The following is a 15,455-nucleotide window of genomic DNA, read 5'->3' on the forward strand; positions in this document are numbered from 1 at the left end:
TCGTTTCAAAAGGACCCGGGGACTTGCACCACCAAATACAACTTACTTTGTCCAAGTGAGAAGAATAATAAATAATACAGTACGGCAAGGTATTTCTTTCAAAGCTGACGAGAACATAGGATAATTCCAGTCCAGGGATATAGCCAATCAAACCGTACGAGAAAAGAAACAAGACAAGATTTATATACTCGTATAGTGTCGCAATACATACCACGAACGAGTTTATTCGGTGGTAAGATGCCGGGGCTTGGGCGGCGAGATCTTACGTTACATACCATTAATTCATCCTCTGGGCCTTTGGTCCATCCGAGCTGTATGTAGTAAACAAGCCACTAGCCGCGTGTGCGAGACGTTTTTTTTTTTCTTTTTTTTTTTTTTTGCCCGCCCGGGCCGAGATGATGCTGAATCTGCACACAAGCAATTATAGCCTCTTTTCGCCATCCAGTCCATCGGATTTTGAGCGGGGCGGTAGTGATTAATTGACCATACTGCTCGGAGGGGGAAAAAATAAAAATAAAACGTAAAACCCCCTCCAAAATAAAAATAAGAAACAGCAAAACACGCAAAGCGCAAAGCCGCGTTTCTCACACGTAATGCTGTCTAATGCGGATCATTCCAGAGTTGGGTAATCTTCAGGGACACGCACACCGATTTTGCCAGTCTTGTTTGTTTGAGATTCGTGGATGGTTATTTTGAGCAGACTGATCAGCATGCCGTATGGATCTGGGGTTCTCTAGTCTCGACTTTCGCCGGGGTTACCACCAAGGGTTGCAAGGAGCCCTGCCACTGATGGTCGGGGTGACAATTGAAGTGGTGTCCAACCAAGGATAATCATCAGTCCTTGTTGTCCGGGGTACCTGTACTGGCGTGCTACTCAATGGGTTGTGGGACTGGAAACTGGGAGAAATCAACTCTCGAGATGTGGGATGATGAAGAGGGGCTTTCTAGTCCCACCCGAAGGGTCAAAAAAAAAGAAAAAGAAAAAAAAAAGAAACATTCGGCAACTACCCTTAGTCCTGACAAGCCCGTGGAGAACGTCTTACCACCATGGATGAGGAACGGTTTCGGATTTTCACTTCCCAGCTAACATAGAGATGAGCGCCGAGCTACATGTGCGAATTATTAGTCTGCAATTTAAAAACGACTCAATTTTGCCAATCGATTCAATCACTTTTGAGGCGCTGCAACTCTCGGAGCCAGAAATCTGCCTAATCTTTAAATCCAATATTATACCTTACTTTCATGTATTCAGCCAAGTTAGGAACCTTGCATGAGGCACATGCGAATACCTAGTACATCAGGTAACATGCAAGATGCATACCTGCAGTACGTACATATCTACAGTAGCAAGAGTAGGTATGTTTAAGGTACCTGGCATGGAATATACACTATTACGTGGTATAGTGTCCTGACAGTGTTTTCAAAGCTAGTCCGGAAGTAGCAACATCAATGTACAGTGGTAATATGGATCGCCAGAAGCCCAAATAAATATTTCGTCCAGTGCGATGTGAATGACAAGTGTGCGAACGAGTCAATCTACCGTCGAATACTTTGTAATTATATACCTTGTAACCAAAAGCAAGGCTCAAACCATGAACCTCGTTCTGTTAGATTTACGGATTTCAGGTACAACCAGTGGAGTGCTACGATTCTCACAAGAGCCGCCTGCAATGCTACATCGGCGAAAAAGAGATTTAGTGAGCACGTCGTAGGTACAACGTGTTATGTAGTATCCAATTACAGTCAAGGCCGGGTTCTTCACGAACTTCTGGGGGCAACAGCGTCGCTGCCTTGGGTAGCTGCCGAAGCAATTTATTTTGGCGGGTTGATGAGACGCAGATTTATCGTTTGCTAGCAGGGCAACTGGTCAAATCTTATTTCCTGTTTCCTCCTCGCACTCCAAGTTACTTTTCCAGACGATGGATGGAATTTGAAGGATCCGTACTTGCAGTATTTTGGTTCGTTGTATTCGCCGGTTGTGCCGTCGAGGCACCTTGTCCTTGCCTGCCTTGGTAGCAGGTGGGGAAAAGCCAACACTACCATTACCAGTCGCGTCAGATCCAAACGGTCCCTTGTTAGCCAAGGTCAGGTTAGTACCTAATCCCGGTGAGGTTCCCTTTTAGGGCTGCTCATCTGTGCAGGTAAGCTCATGTTTTCATCCCCTACATTACCTAGGTACATACCTACCTATGTAGGTACCTTGGAAAAGTAGGTACCTAGGTATCCTTTTTTTTTTTTTTTTTTTTTTTTTATAACTCACCAATTGATGATGCTATCTATATCCAGCGTACCTTTCTTGCTTCTCTTTCTCTCCTTATCTTCCGTTTCCCAGAGGACAATCAATGGGAACATCTTTCGCTACCGAATTCACAATAACCACGCGATTCTGCATGTGCCAACTTTGTCTCATGGTCAACCCCTATGTTATGCGATGGACCTGTGTCTCCATCTCATTCTCTTCAACATACCGTAGCGTAGTAAGAATGAGATCGTCTATACATGAAGTATCAAATCTAGGAGCCATTTAATCAACAGCAGAAACCTTAGGTCACAAGAACTCCATGATCGTCCGGCTGTTAAACCGTATGAGCTGTCAAACCATTTCGCGGCCGGGCGAAAGAGGCTATCCCATCTTTACTGGACAATGCATCATCAGATTTGGGCTTGAAAATGAAGTAGCGATGACATGACAGGGGACCAGCCTGTGCCGATTGAATGTCAGCATGTTTCATCATACTGCGTTGGACCATACAACTATCACCACTGTATGTACAGTACTACAGTACTACGGAGTAGGTACCTTCCTTACCTAGGAGGGGGGCCCATGGATTTGGCTGTCTCATCTCAGTGTGGATATTCAGGCACGAAAAGTTGAGATGCGATGCACCGGTGTCGGCTGATAATCGAACTGGCTTCTTTGCTTCAGGATATTTGCATCATGAACTGCTGGCGACAAATTGTGATTTATCGAAACACGAACATCAAGGGTGGCAGGTGGTATGCAATGAAAAAAAAAAGAACGGTTCCTCACTGTCTGTCTGTCAGGCCCGAGCCTTTAACCCCCGATTTGATCAATGCCATGGCCGGCTCATGCGATACGCGACCAGGTAAAGAAAGCCCCACCCACAGGCCGCTCCCGAACCCCTGGCAAAATCTAACTCAGGAGAGCTGGTCGACTTTTTGTCTTTGGATTCCCTTGTTCCTTTTTGTATCCTCGTGGCTTTCGCATGGTCGTATAAAAATGGACAGAGCAATGCGGTGATCACGACGGCGAATCATATTTCTGGGGACTTCCAAGTTTATGTTTTCCCGCATTGACAGATATGCCTTAACCGACCTCAGGTTTCTATTTCTTCGAGAAGCATAAACCAGGATGAAGATCTGGTAGATCCGGCTGTTTTTGTCTCGGGATTTCTCGCATGGGATCTTGGTTCGAAACCAAAGAACATTCCTCGCCGGCAGTGATCGCGCCTGACCAAAGAGGTGAAATTCCCACACAACTTGACTTTGTTTGATTTAATTGCTGTGCCGTGACGAGGCACTCGGAGTTATCATTTACTTTGCCGCATTACCACATGAGTGATCTGCTCTACGGAATGTTATTACATCTCTGGCAAGGGAGCAATTGCAGTTGCAAGCACTTGTTCTCAGGGGTTGGACGGACAAGAAATACTCACCTCTTGTCGATCTCACGAGTGATTTCGAGGATTGTTCTACGCTGATGATGAACAAACAAACATACGTACTGTATTCAATGCTGGCACATTGGTTGACGTTAACCCACCAGAGTTTAAACCACCACCTGACCCTCACTGGAATCGCCCATGAATGATCAAAATAGCCTAACTGCTGATACTTCGTAAATAGTACCGGGAGTGATCAGCATGAGGCGCGATCAAATCAAAGCACTTACTTCACTCTTCTTCGTCACCACATCGTGGACCCCGCTGACGTAATAATTGGCTGACTCATGAGAACGATTTGACGCGCTTTCGATGGTGGAAAGGAAGTTCGGTTGGAGAGCAAAGTGCCCCGCGCCAGCGAGTGAAAGTGTTGACCCACGGCAACTAACCTCGAACTCATACACCTCACCAAAGCTCTTTTTCCCTTGTGCCATAAACAGCTTTGCTTTCCCCAATCCCGGTGACTGGCCTGAGCATACATTCTTCGACCTTACAAAAGAAAAAAAAAAGAAAAAAAACTAATCCGAACCTTTGTTTTCCACTCTCCATTAACACAAATTACCCCTCATCACAATGTCGTGGCAAGGTAATGCGAAGACGTCGTCCTACAGACCTCATTGCCTCATCCATGCACACCCCTCCCTATGGAAGTCCTTGGAGCTAATCAAGCGCCCGCTCCGCAGGATACGTTGACCAGAGGTATGGTGCAGCCTACCGATACAGCAGACGAGCCGAGTCGAATTTACCGTGTCAGAGTTGCGGCATGTATTGACTGATAGCACCTCGATAACAGCCTCGTCGGCTCAGGCCACATCGACAAGGCGGCCATCATTAGCGCCGCGGGAGACAGCACTTGGGCCACATCGGCCGACTTTACGGTATGCGAAATCGGTCATGGATTTTGGACACCCTTGGAAGAAACCCACAGATCCGAGCTGACCGCCCATGCGCATAGATCGAGCCCGCCGAGATGAAGACTATTGCAGACATCCTAGACAACAAGGCCGGCGCACAGGACAAGGCACATTCTGATGGCATCTATATTGCCAAGGAACGCTACGTCGTGGCCAGGATTGAGGATAACACCATTTACGCCAGACAGGTATGTATTTTGATATGTCGTTGCCTGTCGGGGAATGAGAGTCGATACTGATAGAGTGCCCATTTCCGGGATGTTAGGGCCGATCCGGTGTCGCCATTGCGAAGACGTCACAGGCCATCCTTGTCGGCCATCACAACGAGACCACACAGGCTGGAAATGCATCGCAGACTGTCGGCGCCCTGGTGGACTACCTGAAGCCTCTGGGATTTTAATCAAGTGCGCCTGGGTGGTAGATTGGCGCCGTTTTAGTTTCAATGGTGTTGATAGTGGCCTCCTAGATACTGGCCAAGCAAACAGGCCTTGAACAAAGACAGTGTCATTGGTACATGTTCGCAAATTCCGGCGGGGAATCTGTCGAGAGCAACGGGAAATTTGGGCCTTGTTCAGAGGTGATGAAAGCGGAGCGGTTGGTCGTGTTTTTGTTCATTATGTTCCCTCATTTTGCGCTTGCGCTTGCGCTTGCCATAACGTTTGATGCCCAGTAACTCAATATCCAAACAGATGTTCAACACATTTTTTCAAAGTTACCTAACACGGTAAGCCAAGATCAACTGAGATGCCGTACATATATCTGAGTTTGCCGAGGATTCGAATTTACCAATGCTGCATTGTCTTCAGCCGCCCTACGTGTACGCAATTAAAGTCGATGGAAAAAAAAGAGAGAAAAAAGACCTAACGATAAATATGCTCAGATCAGTGAGGATGAATTACGGTGTTGGTGTAACCGTGTAGTTCGGGTATTTTGTCACCCAAAACGCCTTTAGAAAGTTGAACGTGTCTATGTCTTCCCGATGCCCATTCCCAAGCCCCCACAAACGCCAGGTCACAACTCGGCAGCTATACATGCCCACAGGCTACCTGCCAGTGCGTGCGGGCTGTTCTGGCGCGCAATAATGGTCGCCTTTTCATACTGGTAGGTCGGCGTTCCGCCTGCCCAGCCCAATCCTGTCGACTACAAGGCCAATGTATGGCCCTATCACGGGAATCCCTCTTGCGAAGCCGGCAATGGTACCGAGGAAGTCTCCAAAGAGTATCACAATACCGTAGAGCTCAACACAGAAGCCTATGAGGGGCCACCTCATGAGGATCATAAGAAGCCCCAAGAAGAAGGCAGCCGTGCCCTTGGCCTTTTGCTTGCGTGCAAAGAAGAGCAAAGTCTTTTGTGGACCAATGATTATCGTCAGGCCGATGAGGAAGAGTATCTGTTTTCAGGGAGGGTCCCGCAGCGTCAGTCTCTCAAATCGATGGTCCCGGGACGAGGCGGCGACGAGTTTCGTACGTTTCCCATAGCAAGCCTGACAGGGACGGAAGAAAGTGTTAGCCACAGTAAGACCAAACAAGGAGAACGACAAAAGCAGAAACATACATTGCCCGGTCAAAGAACAGCATCACACCTCCGATAAGGAAGAAACCTCCTGCACAATGCCAAAGCGGTCGAGTTAGCTGCTGCAACCCGGTCTGGCGCCTGCCGGGACATGACAATCGGTCAGGCATGGGTCATCAGAGTATGTGCGTGCATACCGCCAGAACAGAAGGCGACCCCGATCTCTGTGACAAACCGTTAGCAAACCTGAGCAAAGCAAGTGAGTGGTACGCCATGTGAGAGGAGCGGGGTGTGACACGGGGAACGGATGCGACTTGCTTTGGGAATCTGTTAACCACATTGACGGCATCTTTGAGATAAGATTGTGAGGTTTGGCTAGATTTGCGCAGTTGCTTGTTACTGTTCTTCCAGGAGAACAATATGCGGTTAGACAGCTCGTAGCCAATCTTGGAGAAAAGAGCGCAGGATAAGTGGCCAGCCTCCAAAGCTTGACTAGAAACTAGGACTAGGACGGTTCAAAAGTTTGGAGGAGCATTTAATCAGTTGTCGCGAAAAAGGACAATGATGCGGCCAGAACACGTCGAAACCCCTGGTTCGTCGCGCAGGGGGTGCTTTGGTGTTAGGCTAAGGAGGTACAGGCAAGACAAGGCACTGCTGGCACGGCACACTGTGTATGTGGACCCGGCCCGTTCCTTTTGACCAAGTCGTCGCAACAAGAAAAAAATTCTGACAAAACTCAGCACAGCAACCTCGAAACAAGGCCTCACGACAAAAGCTTTTGGCGATTATTACAGTCGTGCTGTCTCGACAGCGCCTCAAGCTCGACATTGCGTCGCTAGCCTCATTTCATCCGGCTGTCATCTGATTTCACTGATTCCTATTCTCGACTGGAAAGAATCGGGAGAGGGGGAAATGCGTGGCGATCCGGATTTGATTCGGGGTCCTAGTAAAGGTGTACATACGAAGTACACATACAGGCTCCCAGGCAATGAACCTTTTGCAACCCATCAAGTTGATGGCTATATACACCATTTTGCCGCGGCGGCCTAGCTTTTTTAGCTATGGTAACTGAGGGTCGTTTCTTGCAACGCCTCGGTGGTCTGTCTGATACAGGCATAGAACAGAACTTGACCACGATTAAGCCGGAGCGTCAATTTTCATCCTGTCATCGAAAGGTGACAGGTGTATAGCTGAGGCTTGACTTTGTTGGTCGGACAATGCTCCCCTGAACTCATTTGGTAGATAGATTAAGAGAAGACAAGAAATACACAGTTGAATGAGGCACCCCATGTGTTATCGGCCATGTAATGCGCCTTACTCCTAAACGCCAAGCCCCAGAAAAGTACATATTCCTTCCTCTTTACTTGAGCACCGTGTGAGCTCCCCTCGCCTCCAAGAACTGCTCGGCAACTCCCGATGGGAGGCCGCGGATGATGCCAAAAACTTCCTTATTGTGGTACCTCAACCTCGTCTTAGGGTCGTTGTATGGCGCCGGTAGCCCGGTGATATCACAGTAGCGCTTCATAGGAGCCATGCTCGGGGCGCTCTCGATGTTGGTGTACGTAGCACTCGGCGCGGAGGGCCCCGGCTGTCCAGAAGCGGCTGATCTGAGATTCTTCTCGAGCACCAGCTTGCTCAGACTCCTCGACGCCTGAGCGAGGTTCGGCTGTAGGCTACCACCGTTTGCGGCTGGTGTCGACTGGCCACTGGTGGAAAGGCCGTCGTCGGCGCCTGGTGTGGCTGCGCCGCTATGATCGTGTGGGGTGGCGTTGAGGGATGCCTCCTTGCGAGAGGCATCGCCGAGAATCGTCTTGATGTTCTTGTTTCGCCGCTGGTTAGGCTTCCAAGACGGGTTGCGGAAGGACTTGTGGACTGAGTGATTGTCGAGCTGTTCTATGAGGGCCAGGTGCGCTGCCGCCGCCTCGGCATTGGCTTCTTTGTTTGACATGTCGCACGCGGTTGTCTCGTGAATTACGTGTCAGGGTTTGTTATTATGGATGGAAAGAAGAGTTTTAGGGGTGGCCAAGAAGAACAGAAAGCGTTTATGGCATCAATCCAGGAGCAATTGCTCCAACAGAGCTACGGTATCTCGTACCAACACGCAGGAGCTTACTTGATTACAGACAGGTACGGTACCTGTGAGAAGAACGTCCCAGACCATGGGGGATGAGCTCCGATAAGCGCTTATCTGCCCCACTTCTGTGGTCCCTGCCGTCATTGCGGGGAGAAGGACAAACCGACTGGTCTGCTGTGTACGTGTGAGACGCGACTTGTGCACTCCTCGCAGAGACGACGTTGCCAAAAGAATACCCGCGAGCAAGACGTTTGCCGAGCAAAAGAAAGCACTGCGAGAATGGTATGTGCTTCGCTTAGACTGGCTGCGCAGCTTGACCACTGCTGACTTTGTGCCAGGAGAGCCCTCATGAGCACCAGCAAAACCTGCTGTTGTCTCGAATTATCACTAATGTGGTAAGAAGCGCCGATATGACCTTCATGTGGACTCCCGTCAAGTAACGGATATGTGCACCGGGTAGAAAAATTGACTCTGTTGTAGGAGAAACTCAATGAGGCGATAGTTGTGATGAACAAGTCGCTTCAGGAGATCAACATTCAGAACATGAATGTCGAGCTCGTTGCGCAAATGTTCAAGAATTATCAATCCAATGTTTTATTTCACCTGGAAGGTCAGTCGCTGTCGGTGCTTAACATGAACAAAAAGATTCAGCTGACAGATTTGATAAAGCAACTGAAAATCTAAAGGAGCCTTCATAAAGAAAAGGCACTTTAATTTGGCTATTGGGCCAAGAGGGGTTTGGTTACTACCATCAATGTCCCTTGTCTACCGGTATGAGCACTGAAGAAAAAAAACTGGCGGGACAGTCGGACGATTCTACTACTGTCAAACACCTCATTGAAGAAATCGAGACAAGTAATCTAGAAACCCTCAAAGCACCCTACCTAACCTCGGGAAAAAAACAATGGGAAAAAAAGGAGGAACAAAAGCGAGATACCGTAAATAAGTCTCCAGACGCCAGTATATACAGTACATGACTACATGTAACAAGCTACCCTGCACGAAATGGGTGGAGTAATCAAAGACCAAGTGGGCCTCATGAATGGCAGGGGTCTGACCTCACCAACGATGCTCCCGCGAATTGATCAACGAGAACGCGATGCTTTCTTTTACTTTGATTGGTACCTACCTTGCCTAGAGTTTAAACCACAAAGAACATGCTGATCGCAAGCTGATCGCGGCATTTTTAGAGAACCATCCAGTGCGCCTGCCAATCTGACTGTATTACATAATCGTCAGCGACATTTCAATTGTAAATCTTACCCCTTTCGGCGTGCAACTGGCGACTGGCTGAAGGTGCAGTAGCACGACCATGACCGCAAAATAGTCCCCCGTCAATCGCCAGCGCCTCTCCTTCCACCATGACGCCCATGGTTCTAGATGACCAGTCCTCGGCGGCCGAAAACGCCCCCCAGCCGCCTCTCAGGGAGGCATGGAAGCTACTCCCATCACCAACTATATATACTGTCAAGGAGGCGCGGTTCGAGAAATACCACCCACCCCAGTCAGATGGCCCGGAGCGCGCAACTTCTCAGGGCGGCCCGGTTGCCATTGTGATAGACAATGGTGAGTGAGGCTGGGCCGTGATCGCGAAGCCCATTTGGACGTGTCACTGACAGTCGCTACAACTAGGATCCTCCGCCGTCAGAGCCGGATGGTCAACCGAGAATGACCCGCGTTTGATCGTGCCGCCAATAATGGCCAAGTATCGCGACAGGAAGCTGGGCAAGACCTTTTCGTTCGCTGGTTGGGACTGCTATTCGGATACGACTGCCAAGGGACACATACGGAACGCATTCGAGGCCGGTACCGACATTGTCAGCAACTGGGACGTCATGGAGCATGTGTTGGATTACTTGTTCATCAAGCTGGGCCTGAACGACAAAGGGGACTCGATAGACAGGCCCATTGTGATGACCGAAGCTGTTGCCAACTTGCCATATTCGCGCAAATGTGAGACCGCGACACCCCTCCCTATACATACACCCATGGTATATTATTCGAAATACGCTGACACTTGAAACAACCCACCAGCCATGACCGAAGTTCTATTCGAGTGCTATGGGGCTCCATCCGTAGCGTACGGTATAGATTCGCTGTTCTCGTACAAGCACAACAAGGGCTCTACCGGCCTGGTTGTCTCGTCATCTTACAGCTCCACCCATCTTATACCCGTATATAACCAGAAGCCGCTGCTTTCGCAAGCGACCCGTCTCAACTGGGGCGGGTGGCATGCGGCCGAGTATCTACTAAAACTCATAAAGCTCAAGTATCGCGATTTTCTGGGCAATGTCAAAATGAACACATCCCAGACGGAGCACATGCTCCGTGATTTCTGTTACGTGTCCAAGGACTACGACGAGGAGCTAAAGACGTACCTCGATTGGACTGGACTGGAGGATCGTGAGCGGATAATTCAGTATCCATTCACAGAGGAGGTAATTGTGCAGAAAACAGAAGAAGAACTGGCGAAAATAGCAGAGAGGAAGAAGGAGAGCGGTCGAAGGTTGCAGGAACAAGCTGCAAAGATGAGACTGGATCGGCTGGTAAAGAAAGAACAGGAGCTCGAGTACTACAAAAAAGTACAGAAAATGCTGGTCGATCAGACCAAGAAAGAGACGAAACGGATTCTTGACGATGCCGAAGTCAAGGATGAAGCTCACCTTGAACGACTCATAAAGGAACTGGAGAAGACCATCAAGAAGGCGCGGACAAAGGACCTGGGCGGCGAGGTAGAGGATGAGGCCGCAGAAGAGCCCGATTTCTCGCTGCTTGAGGTGCCAGACGAGGAACTCGACGACGCTGGAATAAAAGCAAAGCGGCAACAACGGCTTATGAAGTCCAATCACGAAGCACGCGCTCGTGCAAAGGCCGAAAAGGAGGCCGAAAAAGCACGAATAGCCGAGGAGGCACGACTGGACGAAGAGCGCCGGACCAACAATTTGGAAGAGTGGCTAGCGGACAAGCGCCGCGCGCACCAGGAGGCGGCGGCGCGGGTCAAGGAACGCGAGATGTTATCCAAGGACATGGGTAACAGGAAGACGCTAGCGTCGGTCATGCGCATGAAGAGCATCGCCAACCTGGCCTCGGACACGCCCACAGGCTCGGGCACATCGCGGAAGCGGAGGCGCGGCGGAGACGACGACGACTTTGGTGCAAACGATGCCGACTGGGGCGTGTACCGCGATATCGCCGTTAACAAGGAAGATGGCAGCGACGATGAGGACAGCGAGGAGAAGGACGAGGCGCAGCTCACGGCTCTCGAGCAGGAGCTGCTACAGTACGACCCGCTCTTTACGTATGAACACACGCGCGAGGCCCAGAACGACTGGAGCAAGAAGTTAGAGCACGCGTGGACCCGCGGCCCGCGGCCCTTCGACTCGGAGTCGCCGGCCGAGCGCCACCAGATCCACCTGAACGTCGAGCGCATCCGCGTGCCCGAGGTTGTCTTCCAGCCGACGGCTATCGCAGGCGTTGACCAGGCCGGCATTGTCGAGATTGCTGGTGATATACTCACCCAACGCCTTGTCGGCCTCGCGGGTATACAACGGGATAAATTCCTTAAGGACATCTTCCTGACGGGAGGACTGACCCTGTTGGAAAATTTCGATGAGCGTCTCAAGACAGGTCTGCAAGCCCTCTTGCCGGCCGGTGCATTGCTGGCTACTCGCCGAGCACGGGACCCGGTGTTGGATGCTTGGCGGGGCGCCGCCGGGTGGGCTGGCACTGACGCTTGGAAGTCTGCGGCTATCACAAAGGAAGAGTATCAAGAGCGCGGACCCGAGTACATCAAGGTAAGAAGACCATCTATCTACTCCCCCTATTTTAATTTTGGGCTCCAAACAGCTAACTGACTTATGCTCGTGCTTTAGGAGCACGACATGGGCAACGCCTTCTCTTGAAATTGCGCCCAATCACATGGAGAGACCTCTCGCATTCTCCAGGTTATTTGGGTGCTGCTAAATAATGATAACGAGAAGATTGGGGCGCAAAAGATGCGACAGCCAAAACTAGAATATTTCATGTATACTATGAATGTTAAAACGCCCTTGCCGCCAACACATTATCCTTTAAAACGCCTTCCATCATTTAGTGACGTGCTGTAATGTCGCCGATCTTATATTGAGGTCGACATGTAACAGTCATGAACCTGTGAAAATGGCACACACCCACGAGCAATACAAATCGATTGTACACGTACACCATTTTTACATGCTGGCTGTAGGCACCGCCTCTCCGTGTAATTGGCGCGACAGTTCCTCGGCAGTTCGTGCGTCGTCATCGGCGGGTGGAGGCTTGATGTATGCAGGTGTTGACTCCGTGGGATTCTCTTCAGTCCGTCCTAGGTTGGCAACGGCCTGTGCCACCTGTTCCAGAGCCGTACCTGCCCCTGGAAGCTGTTCGCTGGGCGGGGCTGCCTCTTGCGGGTTGGGAGACATCATGGGGGCGGGCGGAGCGGCTGCAGGCAAGCTCGGAGGTGGTGGGGCCGCATTGTGGGCCGGTGCTGGGCCTTCTTGGGAATGTTGTTCCAAGGTGAGTCCTGGTGGAGGCGGGGGATAGTCGCCTTGTGTCGTCATAAGATGGGTTTGTAGTTGTACAACATAGCCCCTCAAGAGGTAGTTTTGTTCTTGCAATGACCTGAGGGTCGCCTCGAAGCCCTCGTGCTCTTGCACCTGTTGCTCTAACTTTTTGATGTAGCCTTCTTTGCGCTGACGGAACGCTCTCTAAAGCTCCGGGGTGTACAGTCAGCACTGTGAGACGAGCCAATAAACTCCTGACCTGAACGCACCAATCCGATGATCACGCCCAAATCGCTCCGCGACCACTCCAGTGGCAGGATGCCAACCGGCGCAACCCACAGATGGAAATGAAATAGATGCTTTACTCACCTGTGCAGCCCGATTCTGTGCAGCGCGCTTGGATTGGGACAATTCGCGTTTATTTGACTTCCTCGCGTCACCCGTGTGATCTCCCATATCCGGAGGAGGGCCAGGTAGTAGTTGTGCCCCTGCGGCAGAATGCGGCTGATGCTGTGCATTCGGTACTGTGCCCGATGGGCCACCAGTTGGTGGCGCGGGAACAACAGAAGCCATCATATCTGCAGCTTGAAGGTAGCCTGAGGGGGACCGCAGCTCAGGATGAATTCGCGACTCTGTACCGTTATTCTGTGCGTGAGGTGCTAACACAGGGTACTGGTTGTATCCATGTGATGCCTGGTGCGTCACTGCAGCTGAATCCTGCGGAGCACCGTTTGCAACAGGCAGAGCTGCAGAGGCCTCTTCAGTTGATGCAGGAAAATGGTCTCGCTCGACAGGCTCTGCAACTCAAAATTGTGTTAGTGTTTTGCCGAGAGTTTTTGGGCATTTTCTGGTGAAGCGCCGCCAAGCGTTGGTAATCCAGCAACCCAATAAGATATAGAAATGAGGAGAACAAGGTGAAATGACTCGAATGCCAACCCATAGGACAAACACGGTGCGCCTAGCAACACACCCGGGTACAATGAGCAGCAGCACAGGGTCGTGGGAGAGGATTATGAATGGTCCTCTTCAAAGCCAGTTTAGCTACAGGTAGTAGAGGCCATGACAGAGGGTGGTAGGAAAACTAATCAGGAGCAAGCTCGTACACAACGATTCAAGCAGCTTTGCTTTGCCGCCTATTTCGAATTCCGAACTCAGTATCGATGATGCGACGGCGCTGGGGTGTAAGCGTACTGACAAGGGCAGCAGCGTCTCTTTGTGATTTATACAAAGATTGGGCTATAAGCAGAAAGGCTGAAGAGACGCAGGAGTGCTGCTAGCACTGTGGTGATGAAGCCAACGGGATCTGGGGAGGCTTCTCTCTGAATATAGACGCTGACTTAGTTGCTCATGCGCTGCTCTTAAACAATCAATGAAGGGCTGGCCAACAATGACTGAATTAAGAACTTGTATGACAAAATGGAGAGGAAAAGGATTCAAAAAAACAGTCACAATCTCCTCAAGCAAATAATACGGCGACTCTTTGAGATAAGTGACCTTTTGTGAGAAAAGCGAGTGAGAGATGGAGGAGGATGAGCTAATCCGGTGATGGGGGATGTTCTGGTTGCGGTATTATGTAAGAATGAGCGAGCAGGTGGCTGGATAAATGGGGATGGGTTTGTTCTTGAAACCCGATGGAAGGTAAGGTAGGCACTTTAGGTAGGTGACAGGGGGGTAGGTATCGGGCCCGGCTTTCTGGCGTGCGGACACCAGAGAGGCAGGCGCACAGGCTGCACACCACCCAAGGTACCTTAGGCAAGCTAAGGCTAGGATTTTCGTCGATGAGCCTGGGTGACTGAACGCGAATGCTGGGCAGGTTATGGTGTGGCGTGGTGCTGTCTCCTGCTTGTACTTCCCTGTATCCGGGTCTTGGCCTTGGAGACCTGATTATTAAGCTGACATGGAAGACACGCAAGACCATCCATTTTCAACCTCTGACAGGCGGGGGATGGACGTGCGGCTTGCTTGCCGACATAATCAATCAGGTAGGTTCTCGGTCCACAACCACACACCCACACATGAGCAGTGCGTGGGCGGGAAAACAGCATGATAAGGAAGTACAAGGACATTGAGGGACAGTTGGTACAGGAAGAAGAGAGGCAGGGAGAGAGAAGAGAAAGAGAGAGGGAAAAAAACACAAAAAAAAAAAAACTTGATTCTGTATGGGCGGCAGTCAAACCTATTCCCTACATCAATCATATCATGTCTTGGACATCTTGGGATGGTCACTCACCATTGCTGTTAGCGTTGTTGGTACTTTGCATCTTTGTAATATTGCGCGTTCTGAGTCAGCAAGAACCGGATCGAGCCTTGGGGCTGGAGTCTGGTCTCGTTCGAGAGCGCAAGCCGAGCAAGATACCGATGAAATGTCGTTGGCTTTGGGCGTGGCGGAACAAGAATAGCAAAGAGAAATCAAAAGAATTGCACAATTCAAAGCTTGCGCTTGACCCCAGATATTCTAGATTCCCACAGCGATTAAGACAGCAGCATTCACGCTCTGATGGTTCTGAATATTCCAGAGGCAGGCTCGACGAAAGAGAGGCCGGATGGGACGGTGGTTGATGATTAATCAATGAATCCCGTTGGGATAAAGTGATGTCCTGTCGATGGTGGGCGGGCGCAAACGTGCTGACAGAGAAATTAATCGATGGATCGGCCGAACGTTTCTGTGAGTGTGGAGTCTGCACAAGTACGGAGAAGTCTGGTTGGCGGACGTAACCAGGTGGGGCGATTATGTCCGACCCTTCCAGCGCAG

At 50.3% G+C, this 15,455-nt stretch overlaps 7 protein-coding genes across 9 annotated transcripts; 3 read left to right on the forward strand and 4 right to left on the reverse strand.

The window, feature by feature from the left end:
• Window positions 1-722: 722 nt before the first annotated feature.
• Window positions 723-2,843, reverse strand: MGG_16760 (uncharacterized protein; the record flags this gene model as incomplete). Its single annotated transcript, XM_003711946.1, has 6 exons — window positions 723-944; window positions 1,044-1,106; window positions 1,566-1,604; window positions 1,994-2,036; window positions 2,469-2,493; window positions 2,810-2,843. The coding sequence occupies 6 exons, from the start codon at window positions 2,841-2,843 to the stop codon at window positions 756-758; spliced, it is 393 nt and encodes a 130-aa protein (XP_003711994.1). The 3' UTR covers window positions 723-755.
• Window positions 2,844-4,033: 1,190 nt separating this feature from the next.
• On the forward strand, window positions 4,034-5,606 carry MGG_06127 (profilin). The gene is made up of 5 exons (XM_003711947.1): window positions 4,034-4,269; window positions 4,367-4,382; window positions 4,477-4,561; window positions 4,639-4,785; window positions 4,863-5,606. Exons 1-5 carry the CDS (start codon window positions 4,257-4,259, stop codon window positions 4,995-4,997), a joined length of 396 nt encoding a protein of 131 aa, XP_003711995.1. The 5' UTR covers window positions 4,034-4,256; the 3' UTR covers window positions 4,998-5,606.
• On the reverse strand, window positions 5,184-6,690 carry MGG_13205 (Got1 family protein). Its single transcript, XM_003711948.1, has 5 exons — window positions 6,428-6,690; window positions 6,307-6,333; window positions 6,152-6,200; window positions 6,065-6,080; window positions 5,184-5,987 (listed from the first exon to the last, which is right to left on the reverse strand). Exons 1-5 carry the CDS (start codon window positions 6,456-6,458, stop codon window positions 5,691-5,693), a joined length of 420 nt encoding a protein of 139 aa, XP_003711996.1. The 5' UTR covers window positions 6,459-6,690; the 3' UTR covers window positions 5,184-5,690.
• A 324-nt stretch (window positions 6,691-7,014) lies between these two features.
• Window positions 7,015-8,236, reverse strand: MGG_06129 (uncharacterized protein). The gene has a single exon (XM_003711949.1). The coding sequence runs from the start codon at window positions 8,055-8,057 to the stop codon at window positions 7,470-7,472; it is 588 nt and encodes a 195-aa protein (XP_003711997.1). The 5' UTR covers window positions 8,058-8,236; the 3' UTR covers window positions 7,015-7,469.
• Window positions 8,237-8,339: 103 nt separating this feature from the next.
• MGG_16761 (DASH complex subunit dad4) lies at window positions 8,340-9,383 on the forward strand. Its single transcript, XM_003711950.1, has 4 exons — window positions 8,340-8,465; window positions 8,522-8,578; window positions 8,664-8,793; window positions 8,853-9,383. Exons 1-4 carry the CDS (start codon window positions 8,463-8,465, stop codon window positions 8,879-8,881), a joined length of 219 nt encoding a protein of 72 aa, XP_003711998.1. The 5' UTR covers window positions 8,340-8,462; the 3' UTR covers window positions 8,882-9,383.
• Window positions 9,311-12,266, forward strand: MGG_16762 (uncharacterized protein). Its single transcript, XM_003711951.1, has 4 exons — window positions 9,311-9,749; window positions 9,816-10,136; window positions 10,218-11,977; window positions 12,056-12,266. The coding sequence occupies exons 1-4, from the start codon at window positions 9,545-9,547 to the stop codon at window positions 12,083-12,085; spliced, it is 2,316 nt and encodes a 771-aa protein (XP_003711999.1). The 5' UTR covers window positions 9,311-9,544; the 3' UTR covers window positions 12,086-12,266.
• MGG_06131 lies at window positions 11,914-15,390 on the reverse strand. 3 transcript variants are annotated; one of them, XM_003711954.1, is made up of 3 exons: window positions 14,934-15,390; window positions 13,073-13,500; window positions 11,914-12,907 (listed from the first exon to the last, which is right to left on the reverse strand). In XM_003711954.1, exons 1-3 carry the CDS (start codon window positions 14,962-14,964, stop codon window positions 12,392-12,394), a joined length of 975 nt encoding a protein of 324 aa, XP_003712002.1. In that variant the 5' UTR covers window positions 14,965-15,390; the 3' UTR covers window positions 11,914-12,391. The 3 variants fall into 3 exon arrangements, with proteins under 3 accessions (XP_003712002.1, XP_003712001.1, XP_003712000.1); XM_003711953.1 differs by having other exon boundaries at window positions 13,073-13,836; window positions 13,895-15,390; XM_003711952.1 differs by having other exon boundaries at window positions 13,807-15,390.
• Window positions 15,391-15,455: the final 65 nt, after the last annotated feature.

The sequence above is a fragment of the Pyricularia oryzae genome, chromosome 3 (assembly GCF_000002495.2).
Source record: "Pyricularia oryzae 70-15 chromosome 3, whole genome shotgun sequence".
Taxonomy (NCBI): Eukaryota; Fungi; Ascomycota; class Sordariomycetes; order Magnaporthales; family Pyriculariaceae; genus Pyricularia; species Pyricularia oryzae.